The sequence below is a fragment of the Bufo bufo genome, chromosome 2 (genome assembly GCF_905171765.1).
Source record: "Bufo bufo chromosome 2, aBufBuf1.1, whole genome shotgun sequence".
NCBI classification, from domain to species: Eukaryota; Metazoa; Chordata; class Amphibia; order Anura; family Bufonidae; genus Bufo; species Bufo bufo.
The window spans coordinates 723,775,776-723,793,447 of record NC_053390.1 but is presented as its reverse complement, the minus strand read 5'-3'; the positions used below and the strand labels follow the sequence as shown (position 1 = coordinate 723,793,447).

At 50.2% G+C, this 17,672-nt stretch overlaps 1 protein-coding gene across 3 annotated transcripts in view; it reads left to right on the top strand.

Annotated features, from left to right (window-relative positions):
* The window catches only part of CEP135 (centrosomal protein 135), a 96,771-nt gene that overhangs the window by 13,817 nt on the left and 65,282 nt on the right, over positions 1 to 17,672 (top strand). For 2 of the 3 annotated variants that reach the window (XM_040418828.1, XM_040418827.1), the window contains exons 2-4: positions 2,027 to 2,179; positions 5,182 to 5,372; positions 6,831 to 6,998. In XM_040418828.1, coding sequence (XP_040274762.1) covers positions 2,067 to 2,179; positions 5,182 to 5,372; positions 6,831 to 6,998 — 472 coding nt within the window. In that variant the 5' untranslated portion in view covers positions 2,027 to 2,066. Of the gene's footprint in view, positions 1 to 2,026; positions 2,180 to 5,181; positions 5,390 to 6,830; positions 6,999 to 17,672 lie in introns of those variants that run through there. The other variant, XM_040418829.1, reaches the window with a different exon arrangement.

Here is a 17,672-nt window from a genome sequence, read left to right as displayed (position 1 = left end):
GCCTGGCCGTGCGGAGGCGAGCGGATCCGTCCAGACTTACAATGTAAGTCAATGGGGACGGATCCGGCTGAAGATGACACCATATGGCTCAATCTTCAAGCGGATCCGTTCCCCATTGACTTACAATGTAAAGTCTGAACGGATCCGCTCAGACAACTTTCACACTTAGAAAATTTTCTAAGTTTTAATGCAGACGCATCCGTTCTGAACGGATGCGAACGTCTGCATTATCGGAGCGGATCCGTCTGATGAAACATCAGACGGATCCGCTCCGAACGCTAGTGTGAAAGTAGCCTAATACTGTATGGGGGGGCCACAAGGAGAGGTTATACTGTATGGGGGCAGCCACAAGGAGACGTTATACTGTATGGGACGGCCACAAGGAGACGTTATTGTAAGGAGTCAGGACAACAATTTTTGAAGCCCCCCTCCTCAGTATAATAGTCTTGTGGCCATCATACAGTAATGTATATTTCTTCTTGCCCTAATGCCTACTTTTAGAGATCAATGTGCAGCTTGCAGGCAGGAAGGGAAGGACCAGGGCCATAGAAGACAGACACAACACCTTTAGAGGGACTCGCTCCTGGCAAACACAGCTCTGCTGCAGTGAATGCAGTGGAGCAGACTGTGATGTAATTATAGTTATTGCAGGGACTCAGAATCGTCTGAGAGTTTATTAGTTAAAACGAATCGAATGAGTCAGAGACTGTGTCACCCCAGACTTCCTGCTCTGCTACATGCACCCTGTACACACACAGCCCCACTACATGCTATGCTAATAATGCCCCCCCCCCTTCCCCCGGACGGACTTACAGGGAGCCGCAGAGCAGGAAGCCTGGCAGGGACTCGGTGACACGGTCTGTGACTCATTAGATTCTTTTAACTAATAAACTGTCAGACGATTCTCTGAGTCCCTGCACTGTGAGTCAGTGCTGGTTGCCTCTGATTGGTTGGAGGGCGGGGAGGGGCGGGGCGGGCCTAGCTTCCACTCTAGGCTCCAATTACACTGCCTGCTGCTGCCTGTGAAGCTGTTAGCTGTGGGAGATGCAGGGGCCGCGGACGGACACATAGAAGCGGTGCACAGGTATCGGCAGTGGTATCGGGGACATTTACACGAGTACATGTACTCGTGCAAATGCCCGGTATCGGTACCGATACTGGTATCGGGACATCCCTACATATAGTGAAGCACATGAAAAGCACGCTTCTTCACGGTCACTTAACGTGTTCGTTTTGCGGTTACGTGAGGCACTGCATGCATTGGTCTTTATTCTTACAGTAGAGAAGTCATTAATTATAACTTTTTGTGAATTGGGACATTTAAACTTGCTTTTTTTTTTAATTCCAATCTAAATTTAGTAGGAGTCGGAGTCGGTGCATTGTTTGCCAACTCCGACTCCAGGTACCCAAAATTTCCCCCGACTCCTTGACTCCGACTCCACAGCCCTGCATACACATTAGACTTGCATTTCATCTCATTTGTATGACATCCTCCCGACTTTCCCCAATGGCTTATGTTGGGGGGGTAAGGATCAGGCATGTTGGATTTCAACAGTATTAGTGAATCTGCCCTTCAGTGTCTTTACTGCTTTAGGATTCATGCACACAGCCGTGTTTATATTTTTAGTCCGCATAGAAAGCAATGGATCTGCAAAATACGGATATTCTGTATCCTTGGAAAGGACTATACTCCTCAGCAATACAGACAAGAATAGGACATGTTCTATAATATATAACGCCCACACAGATCCACAAAAACACGGATGTGTGCAAGACCCCATAGAAATGAACGGGTCAATGTCGGATGAAAAATACATGATTGTGCATGAGGTATTAGCGGGAGGGATAGTCGCAGTCATGTGAAGGGGCACTTCGTCATCTAGCAAACAGAGCATTTCTTATCCCACTCCTTTTTTATAGAATTCTGCAAACAGTATCGGCCATTGTGTGTTCTGGTAACTGGTAACAGGCATGAATCTGAAACCCCAGTAACTAATACCGGTATCATCCTAACATTTCTGCCTAGACACTGAACTCGGGATCATAGACGCCTGAGGATCGCTACAATGAGTACTGCCGCAGAAAGGAAGTTCATCAACCTCCGCAAGCGTCTGGACCAACTGGGCTACAAGCAGCCGCTGGGCATCGAGTCCTTACCACTTGTTGAGAAACTTTTCAGGTATCTCGGAGCTGGGGATGTAATTGTCAGAATATTTATATTGCTCTGAAAAACCGTTTCATTTACTTATGGAAAAACAAGCTAGAATCTATAATAGAGGAGATTCCGACTTATTTCCACAAATAAAACGAGAGCTAACGAGAGCTCATGATCTGCGCTAAGTTGAAGACAAAAGGAAGACCATTTTGTACAAAATATATATATATAGATTTATTAATAATATTTCAGTGCAATAAAAAAATGTAACATATAAGACGATATAAAATTGGTGACAATTCAAGAATAATAATCAATTATATGCAATAAAAAAGAGAAGATAACCTATAGGATATAGATATAATCAAACGGGTATCTTAGTAATAACAGAAAACTAAATTTACACTTGATTTTCCTAATTTAAAATGTAACCGTGCATGATAACATCATTTCCTCATGCATGAGTTTTGTTATAACTCTAGATTATAATCCAAAATAAAATTAGACCTCCACCATGTTAAGTAATATATATAATAATTCAATTAGACCATCTGACTAGAAATAAAATCGGTTCTTTGGAGATCATACAATTGTAGATACAACACGTCAGAAGTTTTGAACAGTAAGGGGGGCTGCACAAAAAACCCCACATATAAATCCCATTATTCATTGCGTTTTTGTGCTTTTTTTATGCTGTATTTGATAGATTTTGCACAGATCTCACCCTTCCATTGAAAAGGGCGAAATCCGCAAAAGATAAACGCAACAACAATTGACATGCTGTAGATTTCAAAATCCGCACAGTAGGTCGTTTTTCGCACCTAAGAAAGAAAAAGCAAAATGTACGTGCGATTTGTCTAATATCATACAATTTCCTGGTACTGGATTATGCTGTTTTTCCGCACGTAATCCAGACCATGTGCAGACACCCAAAGGGACTGGATGCTGAGACCCCCACCCATAGCAGAAGTGCACATCATAGTGCTTTGCCCCTTCGTCTGTGTCAGGCTCTGCGCGGAGATGTGAGCAGGGCAGTGTGCCAATTTATGGATCAGTACACTGCTAACCCCACAACTGCTGGGATCCTATGTGCAGAACCAAACATGCCGGGAGCACTGCGCTCTGATGAGGGTGCTTCTTCCCCTTTGTTTCAGCAGTTGGTGGGAGTCTTGGTGCTTGAACCCTCACAGAGCAACACATATTGGTATGAAACTACTTCAATTCACTAGCGAGATCACCGGCGCGATCACGAAAGCAGCTCACAAGCCAGTACCACCCGCCGGCTCAATGAAAACTAACAGCGTACTGTCACTGCGCTATCAATGTCCAGAATCCAACTAGCATACCCGACCGCTGCTCCCTATACTACTTGTGGCGAAGAGGAAGAAGTCCTCTGTATGTGGCGCCCTCTTGGATAGGCATTGTTTAATTCTGTAAATGCCTATATAATTAGGAGAAGAACAAGGATCTTTATCCCCAAGGAAAGAAAAACGTGACCATTTTCCGAAACTCATTGGATTAAGTTTGATCCCTTGAAGATTCTGCAGCTTAAGTGACGTCACTGTGTGCTCTGTACGGAGCGCGAGCTATGAGGAGGATAAGTGTCCTTCCGGCCAGGACACTCTTCAAGCATCGTCCAGAATTGCACTGACGTCACCAGTGCTGTGGATTTTTGTCTATACAAGAGGACGCCGCATACATAGGGCTTCTTCTTCCTCTCTGGTGCCACCAGTCCTGGTAGATGCCTGATGGGCTTCTTTATGTGGGAAATATCCTGGGTGTATTGTTTGGACACACCTTCTCATTCAAAGAGTTTTTTCTTTATTTTCATGACTATGAAGGCATCAAAACTATGAATTAACACATGTGGAATTATATACATAACAAACAAGTGTGAAATAACTGAAAATGTCATATTCTAGGTTCTTCAAAGTAGCCACCTTTTGCTTTGATTACTGCTTTGCACACTCTTGGCATTCTCTTGATGAGCTTCAAGAGGTAGTCCCCTGAAATGGTCTTCCAACAGTCTTGAAGGAGTTCCCAGAGATGCTTAGCACTTGTTGGCCCTTTTGCCTTCACTCTGCGGTTCCAGCTCACCCCAAACCATCTCGATTGGGTTCAGGTCCGGTGACTGTGGAGGCCAGGTCATCTGGCGCAGCACCCCATCACTCTCCTTCATGGTCAAATAGCCCTTACTTTCAAAGTTTTCCCAATTTTTCGGCTGACTGACTGACCTTCATTTCTTAAAGTAATGATGGCCACTCGTTTTTCTTTACTTAACTCCTTTTTTTCTTGCCATAATACAAATTTTAACAGTCTATTCAGTAGGACTATCAGCTGTGTATCCACCTGACTTCTCCTCAACGCCACTGATGGTCCCAACCCCATTTATAAGGCAAGAAATCCCACTTATTAAACCTGACAGGGCACACCTGTGAAGTGAAAACCATTTCAGGGGACTACCTCTTGAAGCTCATCAAGAGAATGCCAAGAGTGTGCAAAGCAATAATCAAAGCAAAAGGTGGCTACTTTGAAGAACCTAGAATATGACATATTTTCAGTTGTTTCACACTTGTTTGTTATGTATATAATTCCACATGTGTTAATTCATAGTTTTGATGCCTTCAGTGTGAATCTACAATTTTCATAGTCATGAAAATAAAGAAAACTCTTTGAATGAGAAGGTTTGTCCAAACTTTTGGTCTGTACTGTGTGTGTGTGTGTGTGTGTGTATATGTATGTATGTGTGTGTATATATATATATATATATATATATATATATATATATATATATATATATATATATATATGAGAGCAGCGGTCGGTAATACTGGGTGGATTCTGGACATTGATAACTGGCACAGTCACAATATACACTTTATCCATGAAAATACTTCAGTAGTGCAGCCTCCCATTACAAGTTACAGTAGACAGCGCCTTAACACACACTTCTGCTCCAGGATATGGAGTTCTGTGTAGACTATTTCAGGTACGTTGTATCATTCTGCTTTTTCTGCACTTTACAGTGACCTGGTTCATACTACAGAAAGTCTTCGCAACGCAAAGTTAAACGCTGGCAAAACTGAGAAGGAGACCAAGAATTTTGATTCAGTGATAGAACCTTACAAGGCAGAAAATGCCAGGCTGGTCAGAGAAAACAATGAACTCCACTTAGAGCTCCTGAAGATCAAAGAAGAATCTGATCGACACATTAAAGGTCGGCCACCGCCCCAGGTTGTCTGATAGTAACTACTTTGGTGAACAGCCCAGCAGCTTTCACAAAAAGAACTATGAAATAACGGATCAGCTCACTAGAAGGGCTCATGCACACAAACGTATTTTCTTTCCGTGTCCGTTCAGTTTTTTGCGGACTGTATGGAGAACCATTCACTTCAATGGGTCCGCAAAAAAAATGGAAGTTACTCCGTGTGCATTGAGTTTCTGTTCCACAAAAAATAGAACATGTCCTATTATTGTCCGCATTACGGAGAAGGATAGTACTGTTCTATGAAGGGACAGCTGTTCCGTAAAATACGGAATGCACACAGATGTCATCTGTATTTTTTGCAGACCGCAAAATACATACGGTTGTGTACATGAGCCCTAAGGGTACATTCACACAACTGTGTGTAATGATTAATCCGCAAATAATGGAACCGTGCGTCCGTAATTTTTTTCCGCCTCCGTTCCGTGTGTCCGCATTTTACAATGGTAATATCAGAATATTTAGCACCAAGGTCAGGGAGCAGGGACTTCAATTACACGGAAACGGATCTGCAAAAAACGGATGACATACAGAATGGTTTCCGTATGTCTTCCGCAATTTGCGGCTCTATTAACTTCCATGGGGTTTCAGACCGATCTCTGCGGACAATACTAGAACAAGCTTCATATTTTTGCGTATGAGAAATGTGGAAACACTGATGCGGACAACATACTGAATGTTGTCCGCACATTTTATTCACCCATAGGAATGAATCGATCCACATCTATTCCGCAAAATGTGTACTGGATGCGGATCGGACGCGGATAATATTATACGGTCGTGTGAATGTACCCTTAGGGTCCATTCTCACGTCCGTAGTGTATACCGGATCCGCAATACACCCGACTGGCACCCCCATAGAACTGTCTATTCTTGTCCGCAATTGCGGACAAGAATAGGACATGTTATATATTTTGTGGACCGGAAGATCGGCGGTGCGCTCCGAAAATGCGGACAGCACACTGTGCTGTCCGCATCCATTCCTGCCTCATAGAGAATGAATGGGTCCGCACCTGTTCCGCAATTTGCGTAATGGATGCGGACCCATTCTACGGACGTGTGAATGGACTCTTGGGGTCTTCACACACGGCAGGTTTTGTGGCAGGAATTTCTGCGACTGAAAATCAGTTCCATTATTTAGAATGGGGCAGAAAGCACATGGATTTCTGCAAGCCCCGTTAAGGTGAATGGAACTGATTTTCAGTCGCTGAATTTTCTGTGAAGGTACCTTAAAAGATCCATATTTTTTCCCCCTGTTCTTCTGATGGAGAGAGAGGAGCTCCCCATACACTTTAGATTATTGGTGGCTCCTGCTGAAAATGGCAACTTCATCCAACAATAGTCTATTGTGAGATTCTGTGGATTCTTCATTTCATATAGTCTCTTTGAATTTACTATTCTTCCTTTAAGATTTGAAAGCCTCTCTGAGAAAACTTGAACACCAAACCGCTGACCTGAAATTTTTAAATAACCAATATGTCCATAAAATTCGATCAATGGAGAAAGAAAGCAAAGCAAAGGCTGAAAGGATTCAGCAACTTCAGGAGAAGAACCTGCAAGCTGTGGTGCAGACACCAGGTTAGTTGTGGATTACAGCACTGCTCCGATCTTTGTGCTGCTCGGACAGCCCCTTGAAGGAACCCTGTTACATGAAGGCTGCAGGAGCTGAGCAGATTGATATATAGTTTTTGGGAAAATATTCAGTAATACATATAATTTATTCATTTCTATCTGTCCTCATGCGGGGCTTTGAAGTCCAGGAGGCGGTCCTATCAGTGATTGACAGCTATCTGTGTATACACAGTCATAGAGGGAAGGTTGTCAATCAGTGATAGGACCGCCTCCTGGACGTTAAAGCCCCGAATGAGCAGGAATTTAAATAAATTAAACACAAGTTTAACTAAATCTTTTCCCATAAAACTATACATCGATCTGCTCTGCTCCTCCTGCTCTATAACCTGCTGCCTGCAGATTGCTTCTCATTTTCATGGTAACAGGTTCCCTTTAAAAGCGGTTGCTCAGCTGATTTTATTTTCTTTCAAATGGTCAGAATAGCATAACAAAATAAAAAAAAATGCTATCCTGGGTTCGGTCCTAGGATATTTGCGGGGACCTGCCTCAGACCTAGATTGGGAATTTCCTGCATGTTGAGAGAAACCAGCATGGCCCATGTAAGTGTCAGAATGGGAACACTGGGGGATTGGTTAGGTGAGGACTCCTTTATCTTGTTGTGCCATTCTGACCCTTCAGAAGAAGAAAAAAATCTTAGTCAGTCAACCCCTTTTAAATTGTCGGTTAGGTTTGTGGGAAATAAAAGGAATACCTGTTTAAAAATTAAAAAACCCACAAACATGCAGAGGACATACAAACTTTAAATGGATGTTTCTCATGGCTGATCCCAGTAGCTCCTGTGCTGCAGGGCAACATTGCTAAACACTAAGCCACCGTGCTACCATAACTCATTCAGGGGCGGATTGGCCATAGACCTTACAGGGAAATTTCCAGACGGACCGATGTCCAGGAGGCCACCTGAGCCCTCCTCACGGCTGGCCAGTGGGAGTTTTTGGGGATGTATTTTGTGATGGACATTTGGCTCTGTTGGGGTGGTATAATGTGCCACAATATAGTATTTTTGGACCTGAATACAAAATGGGGCCACTTTGTAGTATTTTTTTCCAGGGCCAATTTGAGTTCCCAGTCCGCCCCTGAACTCATTGGTTGGGTGTCCTCCGTCCTCCACCTCAAGTGACTCACAACATGTAAGGCAATGCTGACATCTGTGTCACAGATTCCCTCATTTATGACCAGAAGAATAGTGCTGCTCGCAGTGTTATTATTCCCGTTGAACTGACGGACGCCGTGAAGAACCCAACAGACACCCGTATAAGGCCTCTTGCACACGACCGTATGCCCTCCGAGACATATGATCTTATGAGTGCGGGACAACGTGCACAGCATCATTGTAATCTATGGTGCTGTGCGCACAATTAATGCCGCTCCGGGACATATGGCCGCTCAAGGACAGTATGTCTCGGAGAGCAGACGGTCGTGTGCAAGAGGCCTAAGTCATGGATCCAGCACTGCTGTGGTTTTATGATGGAAACCGTGCTAGAAGTGTGAGCAGAACCATCAGAAACCAAAGAGTTACTTTTCCTGTTTTCCATGTTGTACGGATGGTGTAAATGTGCAGATACTTGTTCCTAATGGGGGATTATAACTCCACTCCGCGTGCAATGCAACTGCTATTTTCCTATCATTCCGGGGCAGCTACCATGTAAAGCATTCTTAAAGTGGTTGTGTCACAGCTAAGGCTACTTTCACATTCGCGTTTGGTGCGGATCCGTCATGGTTCTGCACAGACGCATCCGTTCGGATAATACAACCGTCTGCATCCGTTCAGAACGGATCCGTTTGTATTATCTTTAACATAGCCAAGACGGATCCGTCTTGAACACTATTGAAAGTCCATGGGTGACTGATCCGTTTTCTATTGTGTCAGTGAAAACGGATCCGTCCCCATTGACTTACATTGTGTGCCAGGACGGATCAGTTTCATCAGACGGACACCAAAACGCTGCAAGCAGCATTTTGGTGTCCGCCTCCAGAGCGGAATGGTGACTGAACGGAGGCAAACTGATGTATTCTGTGCAGATCCTTTTCCTGTAAATTCTTTTTATTTTGATAAGTTTTAAGATTACAAACATGAAAGCATTAGGGCAAAACTGATCCGTTTTGGACCGCTTGTGAGAGCCCTGAACGGATCTCCCAAACGGAAAGCCAAAACACGAGTGTGAAAGTAGCCTTAAAAATCTCTTAATTAAATGCAAAATCTACTCTAGGAACAGTTTTCTAATGTAAGTACTGGAAGAACTCCATGCTATGGAGACTTATTGGCAATGCTCGATGGGAAACAAATATGTAAAGAGGTATCTCCCAAGGAAGAGAACCATCTTGCTAGTGCCACCTTGTGGAAGTGGCTCCCTACGTGCCAGAATCCATCTTTTTAACAAGGCTTGGGACATGATGAGGATAGGTCATCAATATAAACTGGCTGCACAACCCCTTTAACAGCTCATATCATTGGGGGACACAGGACCGTGGGTATAGCTTGCTGCTGCCACTAGTAGGCGACACTAGGCTAAAAAAAAACTGTTAGCTCCTCCCCTGCCAGCTATACCCCCTCCAGCCTGGAGAGAGCATATCAGTTTTTAGCTTAGTGTCGTAGGAGGCAGACCTCCCTGCTTAGCAGGGTGGCTCTTGTGATTTATTTTATTTTTATCTGTTTCTCACAGGTTTCTGGAGGGGACATAGTCGCAGGGCTTCTCTGTCTCCCTGGGAGTCTGGCCGGTATCTGTTGTCCCACCGCCTTGCCTCCCCCAAGAAGACAAGTGGATCAGGGCAGCCTAGCTCCCCTGCTTCCCGCCAGCAAGAGGGCCACCTGCTCCAAACCCTTTACTGCCCTGTCCCCTGCCACTTCGGTGCCAGCGGCCGTAGAGGTGGCACTGCTGGTCTGACAAGGAAGTGTGAAGATCACAGATGAAGGCAGGTGAGTATGTTACCACCGGCAGCCCTTTCTACTCCTCGCAAGTCCCAGAACAGGCCTGGAAAGGCGGTGGCGTTCCTGGCCACATTTCGCTGGACATGTGGGGGTTAACTGCTGCTGCGCATCTTGCGTCGTCAATTCTCGCCCGTGGCATGCTTGGACGCAGGCGTCCCCTTCTGCGTTCCTCCTGCAGGCATGGCAGCACTCCTTTTTATTTCCTACGGGTGCATAGGAGCTTCCATGCGCAACAGAGTGGACATTCAGGGGGCATGGCTTGAAGAAACTCACTCCAGTCATGCTCCTCAGCGCCCAGAGGGGGAGGAGCCATCTTTCCAGCCGCAACAGTGTTCCCCCCTTCTTCTGCTCTGCTCTCCTCAGCATGGTGAGATACAGGACCTGCTTTACCATTTCTGGTAGGACTATCGCTACCCCCTCCAGGGTAGAGTAGCTGTGGCACACATGTCTGAACCAGCCAATACCTCCCCTCAGGCCCCCTGCAGGGCCACCTGCTATGCCTGCACTTCGCGCAGGGTAAAATTCCCTCGTGGACAGGCGACATCTCTATGTTCTGCATGCCATGCTCCCGCACAGAGCCATCCCTTCCCTCTACAGCCCACAGAAGTACAGGACCATTCTGGCTGTGTGGAACCTGACTGGGCAAAGGACCTGTCCCGGGCAGTGGAAGACCTTTCTAAAATCTCCCACTCCACCCTTTCTCTAATGGGTCGTTTGGTTGAGAAATCGCCACCGGTAGAGTCTACACTGTCTCAGGGCGTACAATCCAGGAGCAGGCTTCTTAGCAAGCGTCCTAGAGAAGGTCACCATTCCTCCTCTGACTCCTCAACATCCCCCCTCCTCCTGGTTCCCAATCACAGGCGTCCTCCCTCTTAGGTGACACGCTGTTGGAGGGGGAGATTATGGATTCGGATGCTGAGATAGATCCGGTGCAATCTTCCCAGATTGCATCCATGGTCGATAGTCTAGTATCTGCTATCCGTGACACTTTCCAGGTACAAGAGGACCTTCCCGCCACCAGGGGGTGTCATTTTTGCGTGCGGAGCAGACCCCTAAATCTTTCCCCTTACACGACGATTTTTCTGTGGTTGTAGCAAAAGCTGGACCTGCTCTATCCTTTTTCCAGCTGAGCTCTGGCTTACAGTTTGGGTGGCAGATTCCTCCTCTAAGTGCTCGCTTTCGAGCCTCCCTTTTACCGGGTCTCGACAATTTTGGTTCCTGGAATATATATATCGGAAGCGACTGGTGGGAAGAGCACACATCTTCCACAACCCAAGGCGAAACGTTATTTTCGTCCTAGAGCTTCTTCCTCCTGTTATCCGTCCTTTCTGCGGTTCTCTGGCACCCGTCCAGCAGCTACCTCGGCAGCCAGACCGCCTACACAGGACCAGCGTAAAAAGCCATCCTTTAAGCCCCAGCCGGCCTGGCATCCGCGGACTCAGCCACCACGTTCTTCTTCTGGAAAACAGTCTTCTGCACGAAGGTGTGCCGCCTTCCCCCCCGTCTCCTCCTCTTTCAGGAGATCTGGCGAGCTCACATCTCTGACGCATGGACACTTAAGGTCGTCACCTCGGGTTACAAAATAGAATTCGAGTCCATCCCTTCCAGCCGTTTTTTCCTCTCACAACCCCCCAGGGATCCAGTTCGGGCTGCGGCATTCTTTCAGGCAGTCCAATCCCTTCTCACATGGGGGGGGTGATAACTCCGGTGCCCCTAGAGGAAAGGTTTACGTTTTTTTGGGGAACTACAAACAGGTTTAAATAAAAAGAGGGCGAGGTCCATCGGGTGCTGGACCTCAAGGTGGTAAACCGCTTCCTCCGGATTCAACGGTTCAGGATGGAGTCCCTTCGCTCCGTGGTTGCTTCATTGGTCCAAGAATAATTCATGGCGTCCATCGCAGTTGTTCATCAACATTTTCTTCGTTTCGCTGTTCAGATGTGCCATTCGGGCGCGGCATTGGTACGCCTACCACAGGACAAGAGACTAGACATCCAGCAGGTCGGTGCGTCTGCTACTCCGGCGCCGCAGTACGTCAATCCGTAATTTCTCGCCCATATTCCTTGGGGGACACAGGAAACCATGGGTATAGCTCTGCTCCCTAGGAGGCGTGACACTAAGTGAAAGCTGTAAGCCCCTCCTCCATCAGCTATACCCTTCAGCCTGGAGAAGAGACTGCCAGTTTTTGCTTAGTGTCCAAGGAGGCAAGACACCTCCTGCTTATGCAGGGTTGTTTTCCTATGATTTTTTTTTTATTTTTTGCGTTATTTGTTGTTTTTTAATTCGATTTTTTTCTACCTACAGGGACAACAGAGGCGCATTAGACCCCTCTGTTTCTCCCGGGGTTGAGTTGCGCCAGTGCCGGTAATTCCGCACTGCCGCCTCCCCCACAGAAGACAAGGTGGACCAGGGCAGCCTCGCTCCCCTGCGTCCCGCCAGCTCAGGGCGAAGACAGCGTATGGTGAGAGTGGCTGCTCCAGCCTCCCCTTCCTCCCTCCCACCGCTGCTACATCCCCCATGGCCGCTGCTACATCCCCCATGGCCGCTGCTACATCCCCCATGGCCACTGCTACATTCCCCATGGCCACTGCTACATCCCCCATGGCCACTGCTACATGGCCACTGCTACATCGACCGCCCCCCCCCCCCCCCCCCCCCCCCCCCCCCCGGGCATATCGGGACCGTTACCGGGCAGGGGAGTTTATCTGGGCAAGTCCTTGGCAGGGACGCTGCCTTCAGGGGACGGCTGCAGGCAAAAGCAAGCCGTCTGCCACATCCAGGCGCGGCGGGGGCCGCTTACTTGGCGTGAACGGCGCCATTTCATCTTGGCCGGCACTTCATCACCTTGGGGGTTAAAATCATTTTGCCGCGCGCGCGCGGCTCTGCTTCTTCTTCAGCGCGGCAAAGGGGGGGTGGAGCTTCCTACATGCGCTCCGCTACTTCCGGTTTCATCGGGCTCCACTTCTCAGTGCTGCGTGGAATCCTCTCTGCCGTGCGATCCTGAAGCCAGTCATCTCCGTGCTGCTGCCTCTCCTCCACAGCCTCCTCAGTCTGTTCCCCTTACCGCTGCCGCTTGCATCATCCGGGTCTGGTAGGACTGTTAACCCCCTCTGTGCCACCACTTTTCTTTGGGGTCTCCCACTTTAAGTGCAGCATCTTTTTTCACCATGTCAGACCCTTCTGCAGCCGCCAAGCCTTGGTACCATGCCTGTACTGCTTGTAGGGAACCCTTTCCCCGGGGGCAGTCTGATCCGCACTGTACTGCATGCCGAGCTCCACCGCAGCCTCAGTCGCCCGCTGTGTCGCTCCCTGCTTCCTCTGACCCGCCTGACTGGGCTAGATCCCTGTCCCAGGCCGTGGAAAGCCTCACTCATGTTGTGGGCCGCCTAATAGACAGGCCACCTACCCCGCTGACTGTCGCGCCCTCCGGGTCCACTGCTTCTGCCGCTGCAGCGGGTTCACTCTCTCTTAGTGACCCCTCCCGAGCTAGGCACTCTCAGAAGCGTATTAGAGTAGAGCGAGCCTCCTCCTCTGAGGCCTCACTCTCCCCGCCACGCGTGCGCACCCAGACGAGCCTCTCCTCTCCAAAGGATTCGCTCTCTGAAGGTGAATTGGCGGTTTCAGATTTGGAAATGGACTCGGCCCTGCCGTCCAAGCTAGCCTCAGCGATGGGTCAACTCATCTCTGATATTCGTGACACCTTTAAGGTGCAGGATGATCCCCCTAGCTCTGACGCAGCTAGCGTCTCCTTTATCAGACCCACGCAGGCCTCAAAAGTCTTTCCAATCCACTCTGATTTCTCCTCTGTGGTGTCTAAGGCTTGGGCTCGCCCGGACGCCCGTTTTGTCAACCCCAAGAAGCTGGACATTTGCTATCCTTTTCCAGCCGATGTCGTGGCCACATGGTCTTCCCCACCCAAGGTGGACCCCCCTGTGGCCCGGCTGTCAAAGAACACGGCCATCCCTGTTCCCGACGGGTCCTCTCTTCAGTCAGCGGAGAACCGTCGCATGGAGACCCTTTCCAAGGGCATTTTTGCTGCCTCCGGTTCTGCTCTCAGACCGGTTTTTGCCTCTGCTTGGGCAGGGAAAGCAATCTCTGCTTGGGGTGCGCAGCTGGAACAGGAGTTGGACTCGGACGTCCCCATCCAGGACCTACGTTCCTTGGCCCAACTTATTATTCGGGCCGGGAATTTTGTTTGTGAGGCCTCCCTTGATGCGGGAGCCCTTATTGCACGCTCCTCCGCCCTGGCAGTTTCCGTCAGGAGGGAGCTCTGGCTGAAGGTTTGGAAAGCGGACGCTGCCTCCAAACGTTCCTTGGCGGGGCTACCGTTTGCGGGTTCCCGCCTTTTCGGGGTCCGCCTAGACGAACTTATTTCGGAGGCCACGGGTGGTAAAAGCACCCATCTTCCTCAACCCCAAGCCAGGGGCGCCCCCCGCGGACGCCCTGGTGCGTCTCGTTTTCGGTCCTCCCGCAGGGCCTCTGGGGCTCCCACCACAGCTGCCGCTTCGGCTCCTCCCCAGGACAAGCGCAGGAAGCCGTTTTTTCGGGCGCAGCCCTCCTGGCGCAAGCCGCAGGCTGCCCGCACACCCGCAGCAAAGCAGTCCTCTGCCTGAAGGCGCGCCCCCACCCACCCGGGTGGGGGGCCGGCTCCTCCTTTTCAGGGACGTCTGGATGGCTCACGTCTCCGACGCCTGGGCCCTCGAAATTGTGTCCTCCGGATACAAAATCGAATTTGCATCCTTCCCTCCAGATCGGTTCTTTCGCTCCCGCCCGCCGCGGGACCCGAAAAGCGCGGCTGCGTTCTCCGCGGCCGTTCAAGCCTTACTGGACAGGGGGGTGATTACCCCCGTTCCTCTAGAGGAAAGGTTCCAAGGATTCTACTCGAACCTCTTTGTAGTTCCCAAGAAGGGAGGTTCGGTGCGGCCCATTTTGGACCTCAAAAAGCTCAACCGTTTTCTCCTCCTTCGACGGTTTCGGATGGAGTCCCTCCGTTCCGTGGTGGCTTCCCAGGAGCAGGGAGATTTCATGTCTTCCATCGATATACAGGATGCCTACCTCCATGTTCCGGTAGCCCGGTGTCACCATCGCTTCCTCCGATTCGCCGTGGGGGACCTCCACTTCCAGTTTGTCGCCCTTCCCTTTGGGCTGGCAACAGCCCCCCGGGTGTTCACCAAGGTCCTGGCCCCGGTTTTGGCCTTACTCCGTTCCAGGGGTGTTTTTCTGCTACCGTACTTGGACGATATCCTCATCAAGGCTCCGTCCCTTTCTCAAGCGGTTGCCAGCGTGGATCTCACTCTAGAGACTCTGGTGAGGTTCGGTTGGGTCATCAACTTCCCCAAGTCCTCCCTTCCCCCCTCCAGACAACTAGTCTTCCTGGGAATGCTTTTAGACACAGGAGCGGCGGAGGTACGTCTTCCCTCGGAAAAACGTCTGATCCTCCGTGGGGCGGTTCGGGGTCTCCTTCTCCACCGTCGACCGTCCTTCCGCTTCTGCATGCGGGTCTTGGGGCAGATGGTTGCCTGCTTCGAGGCGATCCCATTTGCGCAGTTTCACTCCCGCCCTCTCCAACGGGCGATCATCTCCTCCTGGGACAAATCGCCGGAGTCTCTGGATCATCCCTTCCATCTATCGCCTCCGGTGCGGTCATCTCTCCACTGGTGGTTACAGTCCCCTCTTCTGGGCAGGTCCTTTCTGCCACTCAACTGGTTGGTGGTTACAACCGATGCCAGTCTCTTGGGCTGGGGAGGCGTGTTTCCTCCCCGATCCGTCCAGGGCATTTGGTCTCCATCGGAGTCCAAACTCTCGATCAATGTTTTGGAGCTGAGAGCGGCCCTTCTGTCTCTAGGACACTGGACTCATCTGCTGAAGGGTCATCCTGTTCGTGTACAATCGGACAACGCCACGGCTGTGGCGTACATAAACCACCAGGGGGGCACTCGCAGCGCTGCTGCAATGCGGGAGGTCACCAGCATTCTCCGTTGGGCGGAAGCCCACGTCCCGGCTCTATCTGCAATTTTTATTCCAGGGGTGGACAATTGGGCGGCGGACTTCCTCAGTCGCACCACCGTCGACCCCGGCGAGTGGTCTCTTCACCCGGAGGTATTCGAGGCCATTTGCCTTCGTTGGGGCATTCCGGACGTGGACCTCATGGCCTCAAAATTCAATCACAAGGTCCCCGCCTATCTGTCCAGGGCCAGGGATCCGGGAGCTTGCGGAGCCGACGCCCTCATTCTTCCTTGGCGAGGCTTCGCGCGCCCATACATATTCCCTCCCATCCCTCTCCTGCCCAAGGTCCTTCGGAAGATCGCGGCGGAAGGCGTCTCGGTGATTCTGGTCGCTCCGGACTGGCCCCGCCGGTCTTGGTATGCCGACCTCATGCTGCTCCTGGCAGACGCGCCCTGGCCGCTGCCCGCCAGGGAAGATCTTCTCTCTCAGGGACCGATCTTCCACCCGCGTTTAGGGTCCCTACGTTTGACGGCGTGGTTGTTGAGACCACCGTCCTGACACGTAGGGTTTTTTCTGCGGACGTCGTCCGCACCATGATCCGCGCCCGTAAGCCGTCCTCTTCTAGGATCTATTATAGGACCTGGAGGACCTTTTTGGGGTTCTGTGCCGATCTGGGGATTCCTCCGCTCCGCTTTTCTCTCCCCACCGTTTTGTCCTTCCTGCAGAGCGGACTGGCCCAAGGTCTGGGCCTTAGTTCTTTGAAGGGTCAGGTGTCTGCGCTGTCCATTTTGTTTCAGCGCCCACTGGCCCCCCTTGGTCCTGTCAAGACCTTCCTTCAGGGCGTGGCTCACGCGGTTCCCCCGTACCGTCCTCCGGTACCGCCCTGGGACCTGAACCTGGTTCTCTCAGCGCTCCAGGCTTCCCCTTTCGAGCCTCTGCGGACGGTTTCCTTGCGACTTCTGTCCTGCAAGGTTATTTTCCTTGTAGCCGTCACCTCTCTTCGGAGGGTGTCCGAATTGGCTGCACTCTCCTGTCTGGAACCTTTCCTAGTGTTCCACCAGGACAAGGTGGTTCTTCGTCCGGTCCCTTCCTTCCTTCCTAAGGTGGTCTCCGCCTTTCATCTGAACGAGGACATCGTTCTCCCCTCTTTGTGTCCTTCCCCTTCCCACCCGCGGGAGAGGAAGCTTCAACGCCTGGACGTTGTCAGGGCGCTCAAGATTTACCTGGAAGTAACCAGCTCTTTCAGGCTTACTGACTCGCTCTTTGTGGTCCCGGAGGGGTCGCGCAGAGGGATGGCGGCATCCAAAATTGCTATCGCCCGTTTTGTCAAGATGGCTGTTACTGAGGCTTATCTCGCCAAGGGCAAGGTTCCGCCCCTTGGTGTTACCGCTCACTCCACTAGAGCGGTCGGGGCTTCCTGGGCTCAGAGGAATCGGGCTTCTACGGAGCAGATTTGCAAGGCGGCCACTTGGTCCTCCTTGAACACCTTCACCAAGTTCTACAGGGTGCATACTCATGCGTCGGCTGACGCTGCTTTAGGCCGTCTGGTGTTGCAGGCGGCAGTTGATTGATGCCTCTGGTGTTGGTTGAGTTCGTTCTGGTCCCTCCCTTCTGGGACTGCTCTGGAACGTCCCATGGTTTCCTGTGTCCCCCAAGGAATATGGGCGAGAAAAGGAGACTTTTGTATTACTTACCAGTAAAGTCTCTTTCTCGCTCTTCCTTGGGGGACACAGCACCCGCCCTTCATTTGG